Here is a 25,204-nt window from a genome sequence, read left to right on the forward strand (position 1 = left end):
AGTGACTCGGGGATCAGCAAACTCCAGTGCAAGCACCAGAGCCCGGAGCTCCGCCAATTGCGCGGTACAATCACCCAATGACTGCGTATGCACTGCTTCAGATTGGAATTCACCATTTACGAATGTACCTACGACAATTGCGCAAGCCGCAGAAGAAGCGTGCTTCGATCCAATTGCGGGTTGCGCAGACCCGTCAGTGTATATGACACAATGGTATTCTTCGAGCGGGCGCAAAGACAGAGGTGCCGGATGAACGAATTCATACTGCAAGTACTCTTGAGTCTGTAATGAGGCATCAAAGATGTAAGTGACGTCTGGCGACGTCAATGTTGTAGCCCATTGTATCCACCGTGGATGCAAAGCTTTAGAATTGGGTACACTTGCTTTAGTCACTGCCTCTAAAGCAGGATATGGAGTTACAACCAGAATCTGTTTCCCATGCGACAGTGCGCGTTCCTTGAGGATCGCCATCTGCACAGCAGTCAGAACTTTTTCGACCGTGGAAAAACGTAATTCAGCAGAGGTGTACAAGTGGGATTTGTACGCAATGGGGACTGTGTCGCCCTCATTAAACGTCAAATACGTGAACCCCACCGCGCCTGGTACTATTCTTATTACCAGGTTAGTGCGGTTATCACGTGTTAGCAAGTATTGTGAAGCAAGAAGGTCAGCCTGTAAAGACTGTAAAATAGCAGAGTGTTCTAGCTGCCAGCTAGATTTCGAAAACGAAGGCTGTACCAAGGCGTAAAGCGGCTTGATACGCTGGGCATAATCAGGAATGTACGTACGGCCGAAATTCAGAAAACCCAGCAGAGATTGTAATTTCTTCAGTGTCGTAGGAGCACTTAAGCGTGCACACTTTTCCAGAAAGTGGGGGGCTAACCCCTTACCCTCATTGTTGAGCTCGTAGCCCAAAAACAACACCGTATATTCTGCGATGTGTGACTTCGCAAAATTGAATTTGTAGCCATAGTCTGCAAAACTCACGATAATATTGTCAACGCGAGACAGATGCGGCATCAGCTCATCATCCGTAAGATAGATATCGTCAACATATGAGTATGCTTCGGGGTCTATTCTCTCTAAAAGAGAAACCACGCGAGCAGAAAAGACGCCAGGGCTATTTTTGTAACCCATGGCTAATCTTGTAAACTGTTTTTGTTTTCCGCCTGAAGTAAACGCTGTCCACTGGCTACTCAGTGTGGACAGGTTGTGGCTAAAAAAGCCATTGGAAATGTCAAGTGTCGTTTTAAATCTCTGACGCACGAGACTGTCGACCAAAGCCGAGCTATGTGTATTTTGTACCGCGCAGGTCCGGCAGTGGGAGTTTAGGTGCCGGTAATCCAAAACTAAACGGTACGAGCCGTCAGGCTTCGTTACAGTGAATAAAGGGTTATTCATAGGGGACACACATGTTTCAATAACACCCTGATATTCCAATTGTTCAAGGATTGCCGCGACGTGGGGTCTCGCTTCACGACGCATAGGATATTGAGGTTGAGGCTGGGGCATAGACCGCAATGGAATCTCATGGCAGGGGGACAATCTGTCCCATCCCACCTGAGTACGATACACCGCCGGCGCAAGCGCAAGCGCCCACTCCTCAGCATTCACTTCAGCTTGGTCCTTAGGCACTGTGTGCGCAAAGGACGGGAGGATTACTTCCTCCCCTCTAGGAGCCTCTAAAATGAAAGCTGGGGGCCAATCTGCCTCCACTAGGAGGATATCATAGGTGGTGGTCAGATTATCCCAAAAAATCCCTTTTATTGTACGTTGTATGTCACCCTCAATTAATAAGACTATTTCATAAAGTCTATCAGGGGGAGCCACTCTGGTGTCAGCTGTTTCCACAGTAACCGATATATCAGTTGCTGTCACCGCCAGAAATGGACGCAGAGCTTGACGGACTATGGTAATTTCCGCTGCGCTGTCCAGGAGCGTCAGCGCCCATGTCCGGTTCCGAAGCTGTGTCCGCACTATCTGAGGCATACCTTGCCGTCAGAGCCGCCACTTTCTTCTTCTGAAACGGGGGTCTTTGTCGTGCAAATTCGTCCTGCTTGCCTTTACCCTCAGTCTGTCGGGGCTGGTCACGCTGTTGTGGAGCACCCCGACCTTTGCCACCGCCTCCGCCACCGGACTGTGTAGCCGATGTTTCCTGTGAAGAACGAGGAGAGCGCTGTTCAGAAACCTGAAATCTATCAGGAGACTTTATAGCAGCACGATCGCGCAGATCATAAGTGCGTTCACTACTTGACTGTACGGGAGAGGCAGGCCGAGAGCCCTGTTTCTGCTGCTGCTGCTTCCCCTGTTGTTTAACCTGCCATTTTTGTTTAGGAAAAAAGGGCCGGTCGTCCTTACCAGACGTTTCTGCCTTACCCTGCTGTTTTAGATCGGGATTCTTTATTACAGGCTTAACTCCTAAAGAGCTACGACCCAAATCCCGATATGCCTCTGCGATTATTTTCGCAAATTCCTGCGGTTTGTCCTCCTCAGGAATTCGTTTCAGTTCATTACGAACCTGGAAATGCAAAGCATCACCCTTCAGGTTACCAATTATCATGGTAGCCACCAGGTCAAATTGCCCGAGGAGCCGCATCCCTAACTCTATCGCAGACTCCGCACCATGGTTCTCTTGAACTCTTTTGATTACGGAGGGCAGCTGCAACATAGACGGAGTGCCATAGCACTGCGCGTACGTCGCTGCAAAGACCTTGCCCCAATTTGCACAATCATCAATGTGGGGGACCAAGTCCTTAGGCAAACTAATGGTGAGGATCCTGTGTTTCTCCACAGGAGTAGTATTCGGGTAAACCGCTTCTATTTGGTCAAATTTTTCAGCAAGCCAAAAGGGGAAATCATCCCTAGTTTGGGGGCGCTTGCCCATAACAGAATTGACCATAACAGGACTAATGACCACCGCGTGATGATCAGTAGGCTGTCCCGCAACAGCAGGTGCCCCCGCCTGCATATTGCGCGACACATACTGCACTAACGCCCTATATACCGTAATGAGGGCAGTGTGTAGTACACGCAGCTCAGCCACCGTCACCGTGAAGTAACAGGGATGAGGCGTAAATCCGGCTAGTACCGGCCAAGTGGCCCCTGCAATTGATAAAGGGCCCATTCTCGGCGGTATAACCACATGGGGAAGGGCGCCATTAAACCAAATAAGATGCTGCCAAGCAGATATTGGTATTTCCTGTGTCCTATACGGCGTATAGTTCGCCGGCACTGCAGCGGCAGTGTAAGAATGAAAGGTGTCATCATCCCCCACCGCTGGAATCGTCACCCAAGAGTAGAACAACTCATAGGGATGAGCCGCATCGGCTCCCACTACAAAGATGACGTTCATACCAGTGTCCGGTACCCCATACTGCGTCAAATGACGTTTCAGAGCTGCACGGCTATGCGCCGCAATATCCACCGACATTAGGACAACACACACGTGAAACTATCAGTAGCACAAGGGTTCACTAACCTTTTTAATTATCAAGCTTGAAAGAACCTATATCAATAGACCTAGGTAGGTTTAAATCCGTCAGACTTGTTATCCGGAAACAAGAATGAGGGTGTTGTGGACAAACGCGAGCACTACTAAGGCGTTTCAACTCATAGACCAAACGTTAGGTGCGCCATGTTGCAGGGATTCTGCTTATACACAGAACTATGCGTAGAACCCCAGGACCTCAGTGAGTTGTGGTGTACCAGAAACTCACCTCAGAACCCAGAACCCTGTATCCGGCTAGCATAAGTGTCCCATTCGTTATCCGAGATTTAGCTCGGCGGTCCCAATGAAAAGACAACCCAGAACACGCGACTCAGTACATACTCAGGAATGGTGGGAATCGGAAATACCTGTTCGTATATTATTCTCACATCAGTCCACAACAAGAATCAACAGAGACACGGTGAAAATAAAAAGAGTTTATTTTTATAGACCACGTGTCCTAATATGCAGTACTTTGGCTAATACAAGCAGACAAATGATTAAAATCAAAACCATCAACATAGTTACAATTCCATAGAATATAAAAGGGGTGATCATGTTATAATGACAGTGGATACTACCACTTTCCCTTTACTAAGAAGCTAATATTATTATTAGTCTAACAGAAGGTCTCTTAGGCTTGAATAGGGGACCCCATACCTCAAAGATCAGCTTAGTGAAATCACATCACAGGAGCATCAGGAGTCTTCTCGCAGGAAGGCTCGTCTTCGGTCTGAATAATAAACATGATGTCCGTGATATTAAAAGCACCAACTTTCAGGTATGTGCAGCTGCTCGTGTGTTATGACTAAATAGTGGGTCGATCAACCTAGAGTGGAAAACATGCATTGTCTAACAACTCAGACTGTTTGTCACATAGTGTGCAGACCAAGGTCGCTTCGCAGAGCTCGGGATGGTAACAACAGATTGCTCTCGTGTGAGGCAAAACTCGAGTCAGCAGTTCGTTTAAGCAATAACATGTGAACGCAGTGTCGTGTGCAAAAGCAGCAAGATAGCTTTCTAACTTCTAACGTGGTTATGCTAACTTAACAATGTATGTACGTATTAAGGGAGTCCTTACTACAGGAGGGGAATCATCAGGGGTGTCCGATGAGGTGGAACCAGGTTCCGAATCAGTATCCTGAACCCTCTCCCTCTCTGTCGCAGGACGCGGGAGTGACGAGTAAGAAGCAGAATGAGGCCAGGACTTAGGCCGTGGCTCCTCTGCCGGACCTTCAGCTGGGGTAGTGAAGCCATGATGCTTCGCGAACCTCTCCAATTGCCTAGTAATAGGCTTCAATGCAGTCGCCAATGCCTGCTGCACAGTTCCCGGAACTGCCTTTTCCAGGGCCTTGTTGACTGACTCCTGCACGGAAGCGTCCAGGGCCTCAACAATATTATCCTCGATGGAAGGTGTACCCACTTCCTCCTCGTACAAGGTGTCATCCTCCTCATAGTGCACCCAATTTTCCATGGTGGAGCCAAATGTGTAGACGTATTTGCTCATAAGGCAACAGTAAGGAGGAGTAACAGGGGGGGAGCCAACCCACAGCACCACAGCACCGGTACCTAGCTCCTCAGCCAAAGCTGTATTTCCATTATTACAGCCCACAGGGCGTAGTGGAGCAAAAAAGAGCAAGAAAAGTCCAAGGAGGTGTGCTCCCTCCAGAACGAAAGAAAAACGACAGAAAACGGACAGTTACGACGTGCGTAGCCCAAATCCTACCAAAATAGCCCAATTGGGCTACGCACGTGGAAACCTGAAACAAAAGCGAAAGTGACTGGCTCCCAGCGCACCGGCTTATTAGGAGAGCCTTCGCGCTATGTTTAATAATGATATGCACCCACCGAAGGCGGGGCGGTAGCGTGCTGCTTTAGAATCGAAGCGCTCAACGCGTTGACATGCAATATGCAAGACGCGCTTGCTAGAATGCCTTAAATCGGTGCGATGCTCCCACGCATCGCTCGCCGTACCCAGGGAACACCGCTAAGCCCTGAAATATTCCCGCTCCCAGCGGGAGCTCGGTAGCGCCCAGGGCGCGAAATCCAGCTCGTCCTGCAAGTCGGGCAGTTGTGTCAGAAATGCCAAGCGGCGTTAGTGAAGACTTTAAACCATATAACAAAGCGCCGATGCCAGCAAATAACGCATCAATCGTTAAAATAAAACATTTAGCATGTCAATAATCGAGAGCTCAACTTATCTGTCTGCGTGAGCAGCAAAGAAAGAGGACTGGTTCCGGTATTACTGGCTCTTATGGGGCTCTGCAGGAAGTGATGTGGTGCATGCATCATGGGAAATGTAGTTTATTTTGCATAAGAAAAGTTTTCACTGGCTGCTGTGAGTAGCAATAAATAAGAAAGAGAAGCATAATACGAAGCCTCCGGTCCTGTAATAGAATTAGGACGGGTTTTGGAGTGTAGCAGAAATAAAAAAACGTAAATGCTTAGTTTAATTTCACGCAACATGTAAAGTATTAGTCCTTCTTTATCAGAAGAATGTTTATTTTCACTAATCATGCTCATTCATGTTTACAGGACAGTGTTCTCAAGTAGCCCTTATGTCAAATACTGAAAACAATAATTAAGTAAAAATATAACACCAGAAAAATCCCAAACCAATTTAGAAATATAGAGAATATTCTAATACATTAAATGACACCAAAATAACAAAATCCAATAAATAGAACCAGAGAGGATCATTTTAGAGTTTGGGTTAAAAAAAACGCCCAAAATATCAAAAGCCCCACTGTGGGTATCTGGTCGTGCTACACCAGGTCAAAGTAAAAGTTAAGCCGACCTCGAAGGAGTGCACAAAGGGACCAGGTTTATCCTGGTGGAAAGTTTGCCTTCTTACTTAGAAACTTTTATGGCGAAAAAGTGGTTGTCTAAAAGTTGTCAGCTGGGCAAGCTGGATCAGAGGAATGGCTTCACGACCATAGGGAGCCACTGTGCAAGGTCCCAGAATCAATAGGTAGCTGTTCGGCATTAGGCCTGGAGAAGCTGTTGAGGAAGGTAGTTGGCATTGGTCGGGCGCTGCTCAGCGTCAACTCCAGTGAAGCTGTTGATCTGGTGCTGCTCAACGTTGAATCCGGCAAAGCCATCCACGCATGTTGTCGGTGTCAATGCTAGGTGTCAAATCTGATGCATTTTGGAGTTAGGAAGGGAGGAGTACACTCTGACAACAACCAAGGAACCAGGACCATGAGACAGTACTTGGGAGGCAGCACTCACCCAACAGAAGCGAGCACTGGTACAGCAAGTTAGAATCTGTCAGCTAGCAAGCAGAAAAAGGCCTCATGGAGTCACTAGTGGGGTCCAGGGTTAAATACAAGCAGGTCCAGCATTCCTGCAGGTCCTTCAGACAGCAGTGAAGTCCTTCTTTTGATTCATTTCAGGTCCATGAATGATCAGATAAGACGTCGGTGAGGTTCACTTTTATACCCAGTGCCATCCTGTGGGTGGAGGCGAACCTTTGCCCCCTCACCCCCCAAACCAGTTCTGGTCACTTCCTCACCTCCCTCTGGGTTTGGAACCAGCCTGACTAGGGAGACAAAAGGGAGGCAGGGCTAGGTGTGAGGTTCATCTGCCAGTGACAAGGTAGGCAGCCTTTAAAGCTCAGTAAGGGGCTGGGAACAGCCCATAGGCTAACCTGCAAAGGGAGGAATTCCCCCTCCCCATGCCCAGATCCCTTTGTCCATGTTCTGGGATCAATACACATCTCCCCATTGAGGAGCCTCAGAGGTTAGGGAACTGCTGGATACTGGCAAGAAAGCCTTTTGATTTTAGACACCAGAATGGCAGCTTTCTAAAAGTGTAATTTCTAAAAGAATAATATAAAACCCATCTTGCCCCATTACGAGTCCTTGAACTTTTTTTCTAACTACTTTCAAACTAAGTTTAGCATTTTTAAAATGTAATAGTGTAAACCAGCATTAACTTTTAGAAGAGCCAGCCTTGCAGCAGTGAAAAATGACTTTTGAGGTTTTTCGCTGGCAGGACATGTAAAACATTAAATATACATGTCCTGCTTTTTAAAGACAATGTACCCTTCCCTAGTGGATTTTAAGACCTACCTTAGAGGTGACTTCTACGTATTAAAAAGGGAAGGCTGAGGCCTTCAAAAGGTTCATTTTGCCAGCTTGAAATGACAATTCAAAACTGCACACCCAGGCTCCAGTGGCCAGCCAGGAGATATGGATTGCAGTGGTGCTTTAGTGAATGGCACAATGAATGCTCCAGCCAACTAGAAGCATTTAATTTACAGGCCCTGGGTACAGGTTGTATCGTGTACTAGGGACTTATAAATGTGCCAATCAGTTGTTTGCTAAGTTTACCATGTTTAAAAAGGAGAGCACAAGCACTTTACCACCAATTGACAGTGGTAAAGTACACAGGGCCCGATTCACAGAACTAACTTAAGACAAAATCCTAAACTGACTACCATTTTGGTATTCACAGAAGGCACTTACTCATTTCGGTATTCACAGAAGTTAGGTGTCCTAACTTTAGGACTCCTAAATGCCTTCTGTGAATTCTGAAAGTCTTAAAATTAGGATTTTTCTCAATTTAGTAGTAGTAAAGTTAGGACTCCTAACTTTAGGACTCCTAAATGCCTCTGTGAATACCGAAAGCCTTAAAATTAGGATTTTTCTCAATTTAGTAGTCCTAAACTGTCTGCCAAACTATAAATCTGGCCCATTGGTTGTAATACGAGTGACTCAATCAGTTGCAACTGAACAATAATCACATAAGATGTTTGAATTAAGATTTGTTATTCAAGTGAATGTTTTACTTTGTATTTCATGCATTAGTGGTCAAATTGAAACATTTATGACAACTATTAGAACACAAACGTCTCAAAAACATTCAACATAAACATTCAACTGAAAACATGAGAAAGGTAAACGATCACCAATGAATGCGTGTGAAAATGTGTTAAAATAAGTAATAAAATTGTATCCGTGCATCTCAGTTCGCACTGTTGTTGTGTCAGAGATATATTTGTTAATTAATTACCATTCTATTGCCATTTAGGTGCTATAGAATCAGAATAACATAATTCTGTTCGAGCGGTTTTGCTTTCGGCAATGTATTTTGAGGGGCTGGTAACAAACCATCCTTATGGACGGCAATGGATTCTTCATATATTTAAATAATACCCAACACCTTCGTTGGTAGATACCCTGGGCCCTCCTGTTAAACAATAGGCATGTTTCAACCCCTGATGGTTGATCAGTCTCTTGGGACAAGGGACTGGTGTTTCCTCTTGTTCATAGGAAAATTAAAGGATGTGCTTCCAGAGGTCCTATAGTGTGAGTACAACTTATAACCATAACTTAAAAGTAAATTTTTTTAAATATAACACTGATGTGCACAGTAAAAGAAACACACCTTTTATTTCACAGAACATTCACATGTAGCTTTTTTTTCTCCTGTGTACAGCAGTGTGTAGCGTCTTCTAAATAAAAGAACGCTAGAACTCTTTTGGTTCCCAATATACACCGTAAGCTTGTGATATAAGCTATGGAGAGATGAGTTGAAGGCAGGCTTAGAATGTGGATTTCTGACTTACACGCAGTGGAATAATGTGTACAACTATTCTCCGTGTGTGGCGTGGTTATTGGCGAGTACCTGGGCTGGCGGGACGCTACACAATGGATATGCTTTACACAAACTATTTGACTCTGGAAGTTAGAAAGGGCAGTATTAATATTATGGCATCCATGTGCATTTATCGAATATAAAATTACTAGTGAATAACATTTGAATGGGATGTTCTGCTAAATGTGTATAGTTGTCTTTCGTAATAAATCAATGCATTTTTTATAGCATTCGATGCCTTTTATATGAATGTGTGTTAGAATAACTAGATAATAATGCAAGAAAATATTCTGTCTTTACTGGCCACATACTGTGCTTTTGCATGACAGATAATTTGGTTCTCCCCTGCTGTATAATTCTAGAGGTCCTGACTATAGCAAGTACTATAGAGGCTTCTGAATTTGTCCATGAGCAGCAGAGCTATGTTTTGCGGATAACCACTGCTTAGACAAATGATCTTACTTTAGAAAAACTGTATGTAAATTAATCTGATGTAGATTTAATGGAAATCTGGCATGGCTCCAGTCCCAGTAAACCTTCGATAGTTACCATTGATGTAATAGTGGATGGTTTTACTATTGTGTACACCATTGAAGATGAAATATAAGCACAGTTTTTATCGTGTTATCTTACAATGAAACGCTTCTTTTTGCAGATTAATTTTGATAGTGATGGTGTCTGCGTTTGCTGCGAAATGCAGCATCAAACGTCTGGCTGCAGCAACCTTGGCGAAACCCTTAAACTGAATCCACTGCAGGAGTGCAATGCTGTGAGACTGACATTGAAGGTGAGGACTTTGTGTTCATTATTTGGTCTTCAAGGTCTTGCTTGGGGTTCCCTTGATGAACGGGCTTCTTTTAAAAAATTAGGTAGATCAATTTACAGAGACTCACACTATTTTACCTGCAGTGTACATTAATGTTAGAAACTGTTGAATTATTTTTTGCGTTTTCCAGTAATAGGTTAAGTTAAGGAAACAGAATTGAATACATCATGGCGTGACTGCACATTTTAAAAAGCATTTACAAACACAGTTGGATTGATTGATCTTGCACAACCATCTCTCCAAAATGTGGGGATCAACAACACCAGCCTCTACCCTCCAGACAGAGGCATGGCATGCATCTCACTCATACTTGGCACACAGTTCACCTGCAGAACATTCAGCCCTCTTTCAACTGACAGACCCCTGGACTTTTAATTAGTTGCATTTGCCTCTCTGCAAGCTGACCATCAGGGCCGATGGCTGTTGGAAGTCCCCTCTGATTGGTACCTTGATGGTGAGTAGAGCCGAAATGAGCCATTGGCCTGCGCACTGTGCCACGATTCCACCACCTCCCTTGGCCAATTTCCCTTCTCCCTCCTATGTCCCCAAGTGTGCTACTCCTGTGAGCTCTCTGACAGTGCCACACTTCTATCAAAGTCCGTAGCTGATGCACAGCCTGCCCCCAGTCTCCCATCTCCTCACTTGTTGAATGCTGGGACTTCTCTGCAAGCCGGTACCTTGGCTGAGGAACTTTAAGACTCCTTGTATTCATTAAAATGAGACAAGTGCTAATCTGCGGACCTTCATTGACGAATGCAGCAGGCCCCACACTCTGTCCTGGGGGCACTACCTCCCCTGCCCCCTATCTCTTCATGGAGGGCTCACCACCTGTGTCCTTCCAAAGAATGTCCACAGGCAGGGCTTCAAACAAGTGGTGACACATACTCACACTGCCCCTTGCTCCGCACCGGCAGTCACACAGGACTGGACATCCCTATATAGGAATAGATTACTAGCTTTGGTTGACTGACAAACCGTCCAAATCCTACGAGAGCAAGGACATTTAAAGATCTAGTTCTTGTGGCGAATGTGAAATCTTTTGTAGGCCAAATGAACCTTCATAGCAAAATCCAAAATAGTAAGGTGGAGATGCACCTTGGATAGAGCCTTGGATTTTGGAAATACTCTTTGAGCACAGGTTGAGAAATTTGAAATTTAAATGAAGGCATCTGTCTTTCTATTTGGGGATCAGCCAAAAGTTCTCGTGTCAGCTGCCTCTAGCCCTAGAATGATAGAGGTGAGACATGTCTGCTGGTCGCTGAGAGAGCCATCCAAATGGAACTGACTATAAGTTTGGCACAGTCTGACGAATATGCCTAAAATTTGGCAGCCACTTAGTATATTCAGATTATTATAGATTTTTTTAACTTGTGCATATTAAAAAATCGAGGAAGTGCTTAAAGGGGGACAAAAAAGTATTCATTTGCTAATACGTTTGACATAGTGTGATAACTCTGCACAAAACGTGGCAGAAGCTAGGAAGGATTACATCTCTAGATACGGCAGGCTTTGTAACAATCCATGGGAGAAGCATATATTAATGGGGCAGGTCAATTACATTTTCATTTGCTTATGACTGTGGTGCTGTTTGAACAATCAGTGTCATGAATGGCAAGTAAGTAAAGAAGATTGGGTTAATAGTGGTCCAGAATAGGGAAATTATCGCACCTCGTATTAACGTTTGTATCCAAAGGCAATTTAACAGTGGGCAACACTCCATTTCAATGCTTAATGTATATTCAGAAAAACAAAAAGATGCTACAGCAGTCCCGGCACCCTACTACCCAAGTTTGCGCCTGCCCATTAGCCATGCTAATGTGTACAATATGAGCATAAAGAGGAACTGCAACGAGTGCTCTCCCAAAAAATCACTTAATCCAGAACAATAGTGGATAGTTGTTCATATGACAACATGTTTACATCATTCTTGTACTAGTGCTATATTATTAGAACACAGTTGATACATGTGAGTACATATAAGTCCAGACAATGATCTGTTATGATAAAGAACACAATCCTGTTTACATTTAAAGATGGTTTATTTTGAAGAAATAACACCTCCAGAAAAAACTCAGCCGACACTTGTTTTGTCAATCTTGACTTTTTCAAGGCTGAAAGAATAGGTATATACATGTTGTTGTTGTAAAGCACAAATTGTATACAACTAAAATACAATTAGATTTTGCCAGATGTCATAATCTCAACATAGAGGCCTCCTCAATACTTAAAATGAGGTCATGACACAAAAATAGTGAAAACGAAAAAAGGAAAAAATGGGAGAAAAGAAAGATCCTTTGTGAGACCCCGATATCCAATGTGAATTCCTACTAATATGTACAGTCATGAGCGTTTGCCGGGTGTATAACAATTCTTACTTGTCACCAATGCATGGCAGCAAATAATAATAAGTGAACCCAGTGGTACACAGATAACAGAATTTAAAAACCCACCAGGAAAGTAGAAACGTCACTGGTGTAATGCAATTTCTTCTAAAAAACTGTCGCACCTTATCCATAAGAAAAACATCACAGGGATGAGAATGTTGTCTCATATACAAAAATCCGGGCCCTCCACGTATCTGTAGTAGTAAAAAAGAAGGCCCAGCACTGTAATGCACAATCCTTTTGATCTTAGCTGGTAATACTGAGTATGGCATATGCGTACAGTACTTACTATAGTTGAACACAATAATTTTCTGAATCACTTGCTAGTCAGAGTCCATATGTGGGGCCTTCAGTAGAAAATAATCACTTTCTAGAAGTAAAGCATACGACAGGTGCCTTAACTGTTATTGTAAAGTGAGGACGTCATAATTAAGGATTCGTAACCTACCAATAATAGCACCCATCCCCAAGATGTGAGAAAAGGAATCCTACATTTAGGAGTGTGAACAATATATATTGTAAGGAGGAGAGACCTGCATGGTTGTACTACGTGAGAACAACCATGCAGTGTCAGATGGTTAAGAATACTTAGATGCAATGCATGATAATTCAATGATTGTCTGTGGGAGTGCCCCGAACGATGTGAAGCGCAAAGAAACCCATGCAGTGTTCATTTTCGGGAAAGTGGTGGTTGCGTAAAGAACAAAAATACAGGTATTTACCCAAGACAAGAGTCGATAGCACCTGCCAAGTGTTTTAGAAATTGGCTGCCTTAATAAGCGTCAAAGAGGGAGTCCACAGTTAGCTCCCCTGCTGTAAAAAGTCAAAGGAACTTATGTAGATGAGGGTTATACCCCAGATAGGTCACATACATAAGGGTTGAGCTGTTACATTAAGTCCTGACTAAGCTCACCCCTAGGCTGAAGTAAGAATAAACCCGAGCCTGTTCGTTTGGTCTAAATAAACGTGATAACGATAACAGTTATTTGACCCCCAGGCGGTAGGCAGTGATTCCCCGCCACACTCACCCGGTCTACATTGCTGAAGGACGTGCAAAGGTACCTGATCCTGTCTTCCCAGTACTACAAACGCAGACGCTATAAGCTGCTCGCGCTAAGAAGCAAAAGTGGCACGTGCCTGCAATAGAGCATTGAGTATCTAACGCAGAGGTCTTCAAACTTTTGGATGCCGAGACCCCCCTGTCAACATTTTGAGGCGTAAGGACCCCCTCTTGACAAAAGTGTCTAAACCTGTTGACTAAATTGCGTGGGATGAAAATGTAAATAAGGTTATGTGATGCCGCGTATTTTGGGATAGCATTGCTTCATTATTTTGATATTTGTTACACACAGTAACGCTGAGGAAAGATTTCACCCAATCAGTACCCATTTATAACCAAAATACAGCAATTATCATCAGAAATATTTCAAGTCAACCTTTGTGAAGGGCCTTCCACTCTGCAGCAATACGTGCTGCCACATTAGAAGCTCACCTGGCCCTGACCGGAAGAAGCAGGGGTCCCTTAAAACCCTGGCGGTTTTGTGTAGAGTTAAGCCTTTTACCCATGCAGCTTTCCTCTCACCACCTCCCTTCCATCCCTCTCTCCTCTCCTAACCCCGGATCCCTCTCTCACTTTGCAGGTCATTTTCTTTCACCCCTTTTTACAACTTCTGAACTCTCCCCATTCAACCTCTCACTTCACCTTTAATCACCTCTTGCCATTCTGTCCTTTCACTGCCCTCATCTCTAACAGTCTCTCACATTTATCGCATGGCCTCTCTGGCCCTGTCACCTCCCGTGCCCCTCAGCACTTCTCATTCACCTCGTCTCTTCATTCAAATTTTTGTCTATTTGTATCTTACACCTCTCCAGTCCCCCCATTCCTCTTTCACATCTCCCCTTTGTTCTAACAGAAGCCCTCACCTTTGGATCACACTCACTTCTTGCGTGTCCACACTTCTCTTCGGCAATTCACATTTCGCCTCATTCCTGACCTCTTCAATCAAATTCTCTCACTCCCTTGCTGTCCTCTCTCATTTTGGGTGCGGATGCAAGTTCAGAATGAGATGAATGAATGTATGATTACTGATGGGCTTGTTTGAGTGAGTTGCATATTGAGTAGTGAGGGGGACAGGTGAGTGAAGTGTCACATGAGTGCAGAATGAGTAGTGTACTTGTGTGACTGCAGGTTGAGGTATAGTGTGAGCAGGACAAGTGCATTGTGAGTGCAGAGTGATCACTGTGAGTGCAAGGTGAGCGGGTGAATGGTGCAAGTGCATGGTGATCAGTGTGAGTGCATTGTGATCGCTGTGAGTGCAAGGTGAGCGGGTGAATGGTGCAAGTGCATGGTGATCAGTGTGAGTGCATTGTGATCACTGTGAGTGCAAGGTGAGCGGGTGAATGGTGCTAGTGCATGGTGATCAGTGTGAGTGCATTGTGATCGCTGTGAGTGCAGGGTGAGCGGGTGAATGGTGCAAGTGCATGGTGATCAGTGTGAGTGAATTGTGATCACTGTGAGTGCAAGGTGAGCGGGTGAATGGTGCAAGTGCATGGTGATCAGTGTGAGTGCATTGTGATCGCTGTGAGTGCAGGGTGAGCGGGTGAATGGTGCAAGTGCATGGTGATCAGTGTGAGTGCATTGTGATCGTTGTGAGTGCAGGGTGAGCGGGTGAATGGTGTGAGTGCATGGTGATCAGTGTGAGTGCATTGTGATCGCTGTGAGTGCAGGGTGAGCGTGACAATGAAGGGCGAGAATGAGGAATGAGTTGTCTGAATGCAGGGTGCATTCCCAGACCCATGAAGTAACTCAGCATGTTATTGACGGGGGCGTAGACTTTAATATCTAAGTTAAACTATTGCGGCATTAATCGGGGATCGAGGGTGAAAGAAATAAATAATGTGCTGATCCTGCAACAAACTTCCAGTCCTATGGTTAGGGTTGCCAGCAGATTATTTTGGTGGCCCAGTTGGTACAAAAAAAAGAAGTCACCTAAAGCGGTATTTTCGGCGCTTATCTGTGCATACTTCCCAGGGCCGGCTTTAGTGCTGGTGGTGCCCTGTGCGACAATGTTTGTTGGTGCCCCCCACAATGACCACCCCCACCACGGATTCTCTCACTAGCACCCTTTAACAGTGACCAAGTCTCCATAACCCCACACTCTCAGATGCATTGAATTAGTTATATAGTGCCACTCATACCAGTGTAGGGTGTCCGAGCACTTTGCATCACACACACATTACACAGAGACAATCAATCATTAGTGTGTAAATCAGTGTATAGGAAATGTTACATAAGCCAAAGGACTAAAAGTATAGGAGTCACATGTCATCCATACTGGTTGGCAGTATAGTTCAAGAGTGCTTGGTGTGGAGAAGCACAAACTCCGAGCCGAAAAAGAAACAGCAAAGTTGGGGGGTTAATTTGGCTAGAATTGATTTCTAGCCAAATTAACCCTTTTTGCAACATTAATCAATGGTCTAATAATGTATTCTTTGTAGTGTGCATGCTGTTCTAGGATGAAAGTTAATAGCTCACTATTCTATATCAGGACTTTAAGTTATACATTGCAAGTAACAAAAGGATGTCTCTTTGAAAGCAGTAACCTGCTGATCTCTTCACATCATATGCACTCTGTAATCTACTTTGTACACGTTCTTTGCAGCAGGCATATTAACCCTCTGCACTAACATCACCCAAGTCAAAACCTCAACTATACAACATTCTGATCTCTCTCCAGGAAGATAATTAATCACACGTTATCTTGACATTTATGTGAGGCCTGGTGATTGCCGGGGAAAGAAACGCTGCAGCAGGTGCTTCAAAAGCACAATAAACTTTCACACATGGCGCCCCCAGGAAGCCAACTTTGTATTCCTTTCCATGAAATGCATTCTCACACTACGGCAGTGAATGGAAAATCCAAATGTAAGGAATAGGCACAGTGGAGACCCAGGGGGTACTGGAACCAGCAAAAAAACCTAAGCCTCTGTAACCAGTTTACAAAGGCATGTTAAATGGTCTTTAAAGACCTGTGAAAAAACACGGGGGTGCCGGAGATAGGACTCCAGACACTGCCCAGCTGAGCCCCCAGCAGCTCAAGTTTCACTGCAACAGCCGGGCTGAGACACAGGACGGGGGAAGGGGGGGGCTGAAGCCCTTGGGCCTGGGCAGAAGTGTGACTGGGAAGGCGCGACCCCCTTTGCATCACTCCACGGCCCCCCTGGGGGTCGCGCCCCACAGTTTGAAGACCCCTGATCTAACGTATGGGCCACACCACGGATACGGAAATCGGCGCCATGATTGGCAGTGAAAACATTGATCCTGAACTGTAACTTATTATCGATAATATGAAGTAATCAGAAATAAAGTTGAGAGTAATAACCTGTAAACGTAATACTTCCACTCAATAATTAATGTAGAGCAAAAATAACGCATGAGATTTGCGCCCAATTTTAAAACAAAAATGACGTGTATTTAGAGATTTGTGCTTCTGATACATCATAAATGACGAGCGCCATGTAATGGTGTCCATATTTAGTGTAAAAACATATTGTGGCCGTAGTAAAAGTGATGCTTATAATGATGTGAACACATCCTGAATGGTTAAAGTAAAAGAGAAGAGAAAATTGCAATAACAGTAAAATGATAGAAATCGATTACTTATATAATGGTAACCTAATGCATGATATACATTTGCAAAGATTAAAGCAGTCATTTCTCTGTATGTACAATGATGCATGATATCTCACACAGTATACCAGTTGGTTATGTATAAAACCCCTCATGTCAGGTAGTAGATATGAAGTAAGCATAAAGCTAATATATCCTTGCTACTACATCCTAGCAGTGTAAGAGTCATACAAATAATCACAAGTTAGGTGAAAGTAATCTGATAGTAGAGTAATAGCTGTGTAATACATGATATACATTTATAATACTTCCGATACATAGATTTCTGTAACAATACAATGATACATCCCACATTACACAGTAGACCAGGAGGTTTCGTATATAACCCTCACGTGGCAGATAGCCAACATACAGTAAATATAAAATAAATATCCTTGCTATTACATCTTAACAGTTTGAAACACATAAGGAAACTCCAAAATTGTCGAGATATCTAAGAGAGATACCAGCTTATAATGCATGCATATCAATATCCTCTGTATTTCATCCGATACACAACGTGAATATTTAATCCTGCAAAAAACATGCAATTCCTTATCTATATTCAAGCCTTTGTTTACAGATCTTAGTATAATTAACCATTTGGTTTCTAGTTTTCTGAGGGCCAAAGTCCTATCCCCCCCTGTGGATTGTCCTCAGCCAATGTGATGCCATGAAACCTAAACCGAATAAGCTCAGATGCAGTGTGTACAGTATTAAAATGTACGGCAAACAGATAGTAATTCTGTTGAGTATTGCTCTAATATGTTCCGGTATCCATTACTTCAGAGGCCCGATCGTACTGCCCACGTAGATCAGACCGCAGTGACAGATGATGCAATAGACGACAAACGTAGTGTTATAATTAATGAAATGTTGTATATGGTGACCCTGTGTAGTATCGCAACACAAACTGAGCATTTTGTCTGCCGCATATTGACATACGTTACAAAAAGCGCGTTTATAGAAACCCTTGGGTTTCTTGGGCAGCCAAGACACTGTCTGATTTGTGGTGATGGGCGGAATATAGCTGGAGCTAGGATGTTTCTAAGATAGTGCCCCAACTGTAAGTAGTGCTTGGTTTCTTTGTTATGTATTTGGTTAGGATGTGATCCAAGGTCAAGAGATGCCAGTGTTACCGCAGGATCTTGAAGAGATCCAGGCTATGTGTGCTAAATTGTGTAATTATTGCCAGATTGTGTGATTGGTGCTTCTTGTTAGTCCTAGTTCTGAAAAGTGTTTGTCGTGATCTCTTATGAATTTTAGATTCCGCCTTATCTAAGACTCTCTTGTCATAACTAACCCTGGACGTAGTGGGCGTAGTGGGGCTACGTGGAGCATCACGTAGTGTGGCCAAATCTACGCACACTCGTGCACTCCGCGTAGTCCCACTACGTGCCGCCCGCCTCCCGCCCGCCCTCATTTTAAAATACCTTAAAGTGGTTAAAAGTAAGAGAATGTCTTACCTGAGGTGCAGCGTCCCGGGGCTCCCTCTTCCTGCTTCAGCGGCAACTTCTTCCTCACAAATGCGCAGGCGAGGGTGCCCACGCAGGTGCATTTGTCATGAGAAATGCACATGCAAGGGCGCCCGCGCATGCGCATTTCTGAGGAAGAAGTTGCTTTTTTGGAGAGTGCTAGTTGCAGTTCCTCTATATGCTCATAAATGGCATGTAGTTAACAAATGATCTCAGTGCAGGTTTATTAGTTTTTATGAAGATCCAATGGGGATAAAGTTATGGGGGGGTCAAAAATCGTTTGATTTACTACCACCTTTGGTATCATTTGGTGGGTCTGCACAAACTTTGGTGGGAACATCAAATGTTTAAACTTCTTGCAGATCCACCAAGTGAGGGGTGAGTTAAAAGGGGATGTAAAAACATATCCATTTGCTAATGCAATTAACACTGTGTGAAGAATCTGCACAAAATATGCCAGAAGCCTGGAAGGTTTGTTGTTTGATTGGTATATCAAGTCTTGTGCCAATCCACAAAATAGAGGCAAAGTTAAACGGGCAGGGCCGTAAAATTGTGAATTATATGTAATTTTAGCAATGCTGAATCTGTTTCAAATGTTGCAAGCAGTAAGCAATTTACATCCAGTGCATATATGTAAGTTTTGTGTAGCTCCAATGGATACAAATGAGTTAAAGAGGGGCGCCAAAACGTTTTTGTTTTACTAATTATTTTGGCACAGTCTGATGAATCTGAATTAAATTTAGCAGAGACTTCAAATGTTTAGCCTGCTCTTGGTTTTCCTAATTTTCTCAGTCCCGTCCACCCCCATTTATCGGGGGAGATTTAAATGGAGGTGTTCATCTGCTAATATTTTAGCACTGTTTGATAAATCCACGCAAAACTTTGCAGGGCTTTACATTTCTTAGCTTACTATTGTCTATGTCAAGTTTTTTTTTTTTTTTTTTTTTTTTTTGTTTTTCAAAAACCTTTATTGGAAAAAATTGCACAGCACAGTTACGGAGTTCCACAATAGCTAAGGATTAAGATCAGCAATACAGTGCAGCACAGCAGAGGCAATCGTAAACTTGTGACACTTGGAAACAATGCCATGGGGAGTTGTCATAAAGCATACGACAGAGAGAGGCACCATGAGTAAAGGAGAGAGGCAGGGAGGATGGAGGGTGGCGTGAGCAAAGGGGAAGCAGCTCATTGACCTACACCAGCGGCCGCCGCGGACTGGGTGCAGGCGGGGAGCGCGGGAGAAGTCGCAGGATGCTGGGAATCATGGCTTGAAAGGTAGGTGACAAGTGGGCCCCATATATCAAGTTGACGAGACTTGGATGGTAAAAGGTCCCAGAACTCAGACAGGAGGGTTTGTCAACGGGACGCATCCTCGAGCCAGAGGGCTACCTTAGGCGCAGGCCTGCGACCCCAGCACATGGAGAGCCTACGCCGCGCAAGGACCAGCAGCATGGCAATCAAACAACGGGAGGCATCCAGGCATAAGTTAACAAAGCCTAAGAGGCAGAGCGCGGGGTCAGGTTGAAGCGGTGATGAGGTAATTTCCGAGATAATAGCGCAAACCTCACGCCAGTATGCCGAGACCTGGGGGCACAGCCAGGCGAGATGTGAGAAATCAGCGGCGGGCGCAGAGCAGCGAAAACATCTGTCACTTGCTACAAGACCTAACTTATGAAGTTGGGCGGGGTTCGATACAGCCTTTGTATGTATTTGAAGTGTATAAGGGGCAAACGATAGTTGGGGGAGAGGCGTTTGATCTGAGTGCAACAATACAGCCAATCAGCTGGAGAAATCTGGATTCCCAGATCCTCATCCCATGCAACGCACGCCAGGTCGGTGGAATTGGAAGACGCTGCTAGCGTGTGAGCATAGATTTTAGTAACCAATTTCTTGGGAGAAGAAGAGGCATAAAGAAGAGCAAGAGTGACCATCGAGGGAGGGGGCTGTGGAGAGGTGGATTGAAGCTTCCTGCAAACAGCCCGGAGTTGGTATATAACAGGGTGTCCATTGGGCCAGAATTGGTGGCAAGCAAGAAGAATGTGTCCCACGGATACAGGTCCGATATTGTGGAGAGGCCCAGACGAGCGGTGTGTTTAACCATCCCAGACGACTACAGTGGAGAAAAAGCGGGGTGGTGGGCAATGGGCATCGTGTTCGCGGAAAGCATATCAAAACCAGAAATGTTATGAATCCCGTCCCAGGCCCAGCGCAAAGTTTCGACGTGTCGATTTCAGTGCGTTGGAGTTTTTCCGGGACGAATAGAGCAGTTGTGAATGGCCACGGGGCAGCAAGGTCCGCCTCCACTGCATCATGGGGTTGGAACGGAGTGGGGTGGAGCCAGAAATTGAGAAAACTGGCCTGAGCACAGAGCATAGAGCTTGAAGTCCGGGGCGCACAGCCCGCCACGCGACATCGGAAGAGTCAGGCTGTTATATGCGATCCTGGGTTGCCATCCGTCCGAAATCCGTGTAATAAGCAAAGAGCGAACCTTACGAAAAATATGAGCGGTGAGAGGGATGGGGATGTTAACGAAGAGATATAAGAACTTCGGAAGTACCACCATTTTTGTGATAGCTATGTGCCCAGCCGAAGAGAGAGGCAGCCGGTTCCAAAGAGGGATCTTGGACTTATGGCGACAGCGAAAAGCATTGGGGACAGCGGACAGCTCTGCCGAGTACCGCGCCCAATAGGAATGGGCTCGGAGATCTGTCAGTTGATGCGGAGAAGGGTGGTAGGAAGAGTGTACAGAAGTAACACCTTGAGTATAAAGACCTAGCTGAAGCCCGGGCGGGGAAGAAGATAAAACAAGAAGGGCTATTCCAAGGTGTCGAAGGCCTTGTTTGCATTGAGCAGAGCTACCACTGCCGGAAGCGATGGGTTAATTTGATGAAGAACTGAGAAAATGGTCCGGAGGCTGTGGGAGGTTGCGCGAGAATAAAACCGGACTGGTCAGGGCGAGCAATGAGCGGCATGAGAGGAAGGAGACGGGAGGCAAGTAACTTAGCGAAAATGTTGTTGTCTGTATTGATGAGGGATAGGGGTTGGTAGGAATCACGCTGCTCGGGTGACTTGTCTGGCTTGAGGAGTAAGGTTAACAATGCTGTGGGAGGTGGCGCGAGAATAAAACCGGACTGGTCAGCGCGAGCAATGAGCGGCATGAGAGGAAGGAGACGGGAGGCAAGTAACTTAGCGAAAATGTTGTTGTCTGTATTGATGAGGGATAGGGGTTGGTAGGAATCACGCTGCTCGGGTGACTTGTCTGGCTTGAGGAGTAAGGTTAACAATGCCTCACCCAGCGATTGGGGGAACTGGCCCGTTTCGAAGGACTCGTTATACATGGCAGCTAAATGAGGAATCAAAAGCGGGGCGATGGCTTTATAAAAGGAGGTCGGTAGGCCGTCAGAGCCAGGGACCTTGTCACCGGGCATACTGTTAATTTCCGCTAGAATCTCCTCTTCAGAGAAGGGCTCATCCAGGAATTCCCAATGTGAATTACCAAGCCAGAGAAGTTGAAGAGTATCAAAATATTGGTCGAGAACTTCGCACGGTGGTACCGATCCAGGCGTATATTGTTGTGTGCTAAATGCAGTGAAGCGCGCTTTAATTTCTTCAGGGAAGGTAGTGCGGGCAGGTCCGCCGTCCTGAAGGGCAGTGATGTACGATACTGCTCAATGCTGAAGGAGGAGATTAGCAAGGGTTTTTCCAGGGCGATCGCCCTCACCGAAGCGACGCACCCGCTCCTCTCTGCCGAGAAACACCAGTTCTCTATTTGCCTCGTCAGCAAATTCAGTTATTTTCCCGCATATCAGTGTACGGTTTCTGGGCGTGGGAATCGTCTAGCAGTTTAATCTCCCTTTCAATTCTGTCCAGAGTGCTGCGTATAGAGCGTAGGGCACCAGATTGCTTGGAGATACATTCCCCGCGGATGACAGTTTTAAACCACTCCCAAAGTGTGGATGGGGAGTCCACTGAGCCCTCGTTGAGCTCAAAATAGTTCACGATTGCAGTTTGTATCTCGTCGCAAAAGACCGAGTCGCGTAGTGCATTCGGGGGAAGCTGCCAGGAGAAGGCTTAGCAGGGAGAATGTGGAAGACAGAGGGATAGGCGTACGGGAGCATGGTCGGAGAGATTGCGCGCCATATGATCAACCGAGGTTAGCCAGACCAGAGCGTCCAGAGTAGTGATCCATAAGTCCAGTCAGGTCCAGCAGCCATGAGAACCAGTGACACATGAGCCCTCACGCGCAGCGGGGTGGGCATGATGCCACGCATCGTACAGGGAGTTGTCCAGGAGGATAGAGCTGAGGAGTGAAGCCGCGCGCGGGTGGGAGAGATGAGAGCCAGACCAGTCCAAAGTGGCGGACAGTATCACATTAAAATCACCCCTCCCAGAGGAGAGCAGCAGGGCCAAAGGATGAGATGTGGTGCCAGACTTGTGCAAAGAAGTCCTGGTCGTCACAGTTAGGGCTGTACAGCACAGCTAGCGTCAGAGGCTGGGCCTGCACGATGTCGTGAAGTATTGCGAAGCGCCCCCCAGGGTCAATGAGCACTTGAGAGGTCTTGCGCAGCAGTATGGATACCCCCGTGAGTAGTTGGAGTAGGAGGAGTGGATTTCACCCCAATGTTGGGAAAGGAGTCTAGAGGCTGTGGCCGGTAAAAGATGGGTCTCTTGTAAAAAACAGATGTCCACCTTGTGCCGAACGAGGTGAGCATGAACCAAACGAAAGTGGGAAGAGGTGTGGCGCCGCAGCCAGGGCGACTGACTCCGGAATCTGGGGATCACGGTTCGATCCCCGGCTCCGGCAGCAGGTTAGCCCAGCACCATGTAACTCTGGGCATTAGCTTGCTTAATCTTCCCGACGGCCCCCAGCGCCTAGAGACCCTTACGGGTGATTGTTCGCGCTTTACAAATGTGGATTTAATTAATTTAAAACGTGCCTTGCGGTGGTCATTGAGCCCATGGACATTCCAAGTCCAAAGTGTAGTGTCAGTCATGGTGCTGCAATAAGGGAGGGAGTGTCCAGAAAGGGTAAAAAAGAGGCCAAGAGCTGCGTGCATCTGTAATGAGTGGTGCAATGGATAATGAGATGAGAGGGCAGTGTAATAACCATGGAAGCATATTGACATGGTACAATCAGAAATACTATGAAGTCCTCGAGAGAGGCCAGCAATTCAAACATTACTATCCCCTCAGCAGGCATCTGAGTAGCATGGGAAAGAAACCTGGTCATGAAAAAGCCAGAATCAAGAGCCTGTGCAAAAGAGAACAACATGGCCTCGTAGGGAGGCCACAGACCCCAAACCCAAAACACCCAACCCCCCGAACCCACGACCAAAACAAAAAAAAAACAGGAAGTCCTGCATCCCCATACCCACACCAACCCCCCAATCAGGCTGAGATACCACCTAAACCCACCCCAGGGACCCACAACTAGGAAGGGAAAAATCTGTGTCCGTGATGGGAATTATCCTGTGGGGGCATGGCGAAGCCCAGCAAACACCCCTGCCAGAGAGACAGTGTGGCCAGGCCGTTAGTGACAGCAAACACCAGGAATGAACATCAAGGAGTGAGGAACATCACGTCAATAGCAAAGAGGTGAGCGAGAATGACCCAGGAGGCAACGTGAACCCAAAGGTCTCAATGCAAGTTACAAGCCTGAGCAACAACCAGTGCAAAAAACATAACATCTAAGCTTGAGAACAGTTCAGTCATTGTCACTGAGATTATCATCAGCAGCTGCTTGGGAGTTGGCAGGCGAAGAGCGGTGTGACCTGTCAAGCTTTTTAGCAAACACCAACGCCTCTCTTGGATCCGGAAAGGTAAGAGTCTTGGAGCCTTGTTTAATGCGCAGTTTAGCCAGGGAAGCCAGTGAGTAGGAGATCTCGTGTAGCCTGTAAGAACTCACGGCGTGCCGCCTGAACCGCGATGGTGTAGTCATGGTAGAATGAGAGGGAGTTACCCCGGTTACGGATTTCCCCTTTTTCTCTGGCCGCCCGAAGGATGGCATCAAGGTCCCTGAAGTTCAAGATTTTGGCTATGATGGGGCGGGCCGGAAGGCCAGGGCCAGGACGAGGGCCGAGAGAACGGTGGGCCAGCTCAACAATGAAAACAGATGAAAGAACATCGCCAAAGAGCTCATGAGCCAATTTTTCCACATAGTCCTCCATGCGACAGATGTGATAGATTCGGCACACCTGTGATGCCAAGGTTACTCCTACGGGAGCGCGCCTCCAAATCTTCGTTCTTATTTCAGATAACATCCAGTATCTTGTCCATCTGCAGCAGTTTCTGGTGGTCTTGGGTGGCGGCGTCCTCTGCGTCAGACACCCTGGTCTCAACATGAAGTAGACTGGCATCGTGAGAGTCAACCTGAGCCTTCGCCATGTCCAGGCGGGCCGACAGTTGGTCCAGCTGAACCGCTATGCTGGTGACAGTGGATTTGACATCCAGCATGACGGCCTTCAGATCGTCCTCACAAGACTATGCCATTTCAGACGGGACCAGAGGGTTACCCCCGTCCGCGCCAGCACCCTATTAGCGCATCTGGCAGCACTTATCGAAGGTGATTTTGGGCTGCTTGGGGTCAGTTCTCCCCACGGCAGGACGCTGGAGAGAGGAGCAGCCAGGCAGCAGAAGATAAGCCACAGGTACGGAGAGAGGACCAATGTACCCAAAGGGTGGCGGACCAGCAAAGGAAAAGGCAGAGGCTCAGACCCAGCAGGCGGTTGCGACGACGTTTGGAGGCAGAGTACAGGTGGGCTG

The 25,204-nt window shown here is 46.0% G+C and overlaps 1 protein-coding gene across 3 annotated transcripts in view; it reads left to right on the plus strand.

The window, feature by feature from the left end:
• Positions 1-25,204, plus strand: part of ENTREP2 (endosomal transmembrane epsin interactor 2) — a 1,789,361-nt gene that overhangs the window by 1,061,574 nt on the left and 702,583 nt on the right. For all 3 annotated transcript variants that reach the window (XM_085644081.1, XM_085644083.1, XM_085644082.1), the window contains one exon: positions 9,744-9,875. In XM_085644081.1, the coding sequence (XP_085500207.1) occupies positions 9,744-9,875 (132 nt within the window). The remainder of the gene's footprint in view (positions 1-9,743; positions 9,876-25,204) is intronic.

This window comes from Triturus cristatus, chromosome 3_1 (assembly GCF_964204655.1).
Source record: "Triturus cristatus chromosome 3_1, aTriCri1.1, whole genome shotgun sequence".
NCBI lineage: Eukaryota > Metazoa > Chordata > Amphibia > Caudata > Salamandridae > Triturus > Triturus cristatus.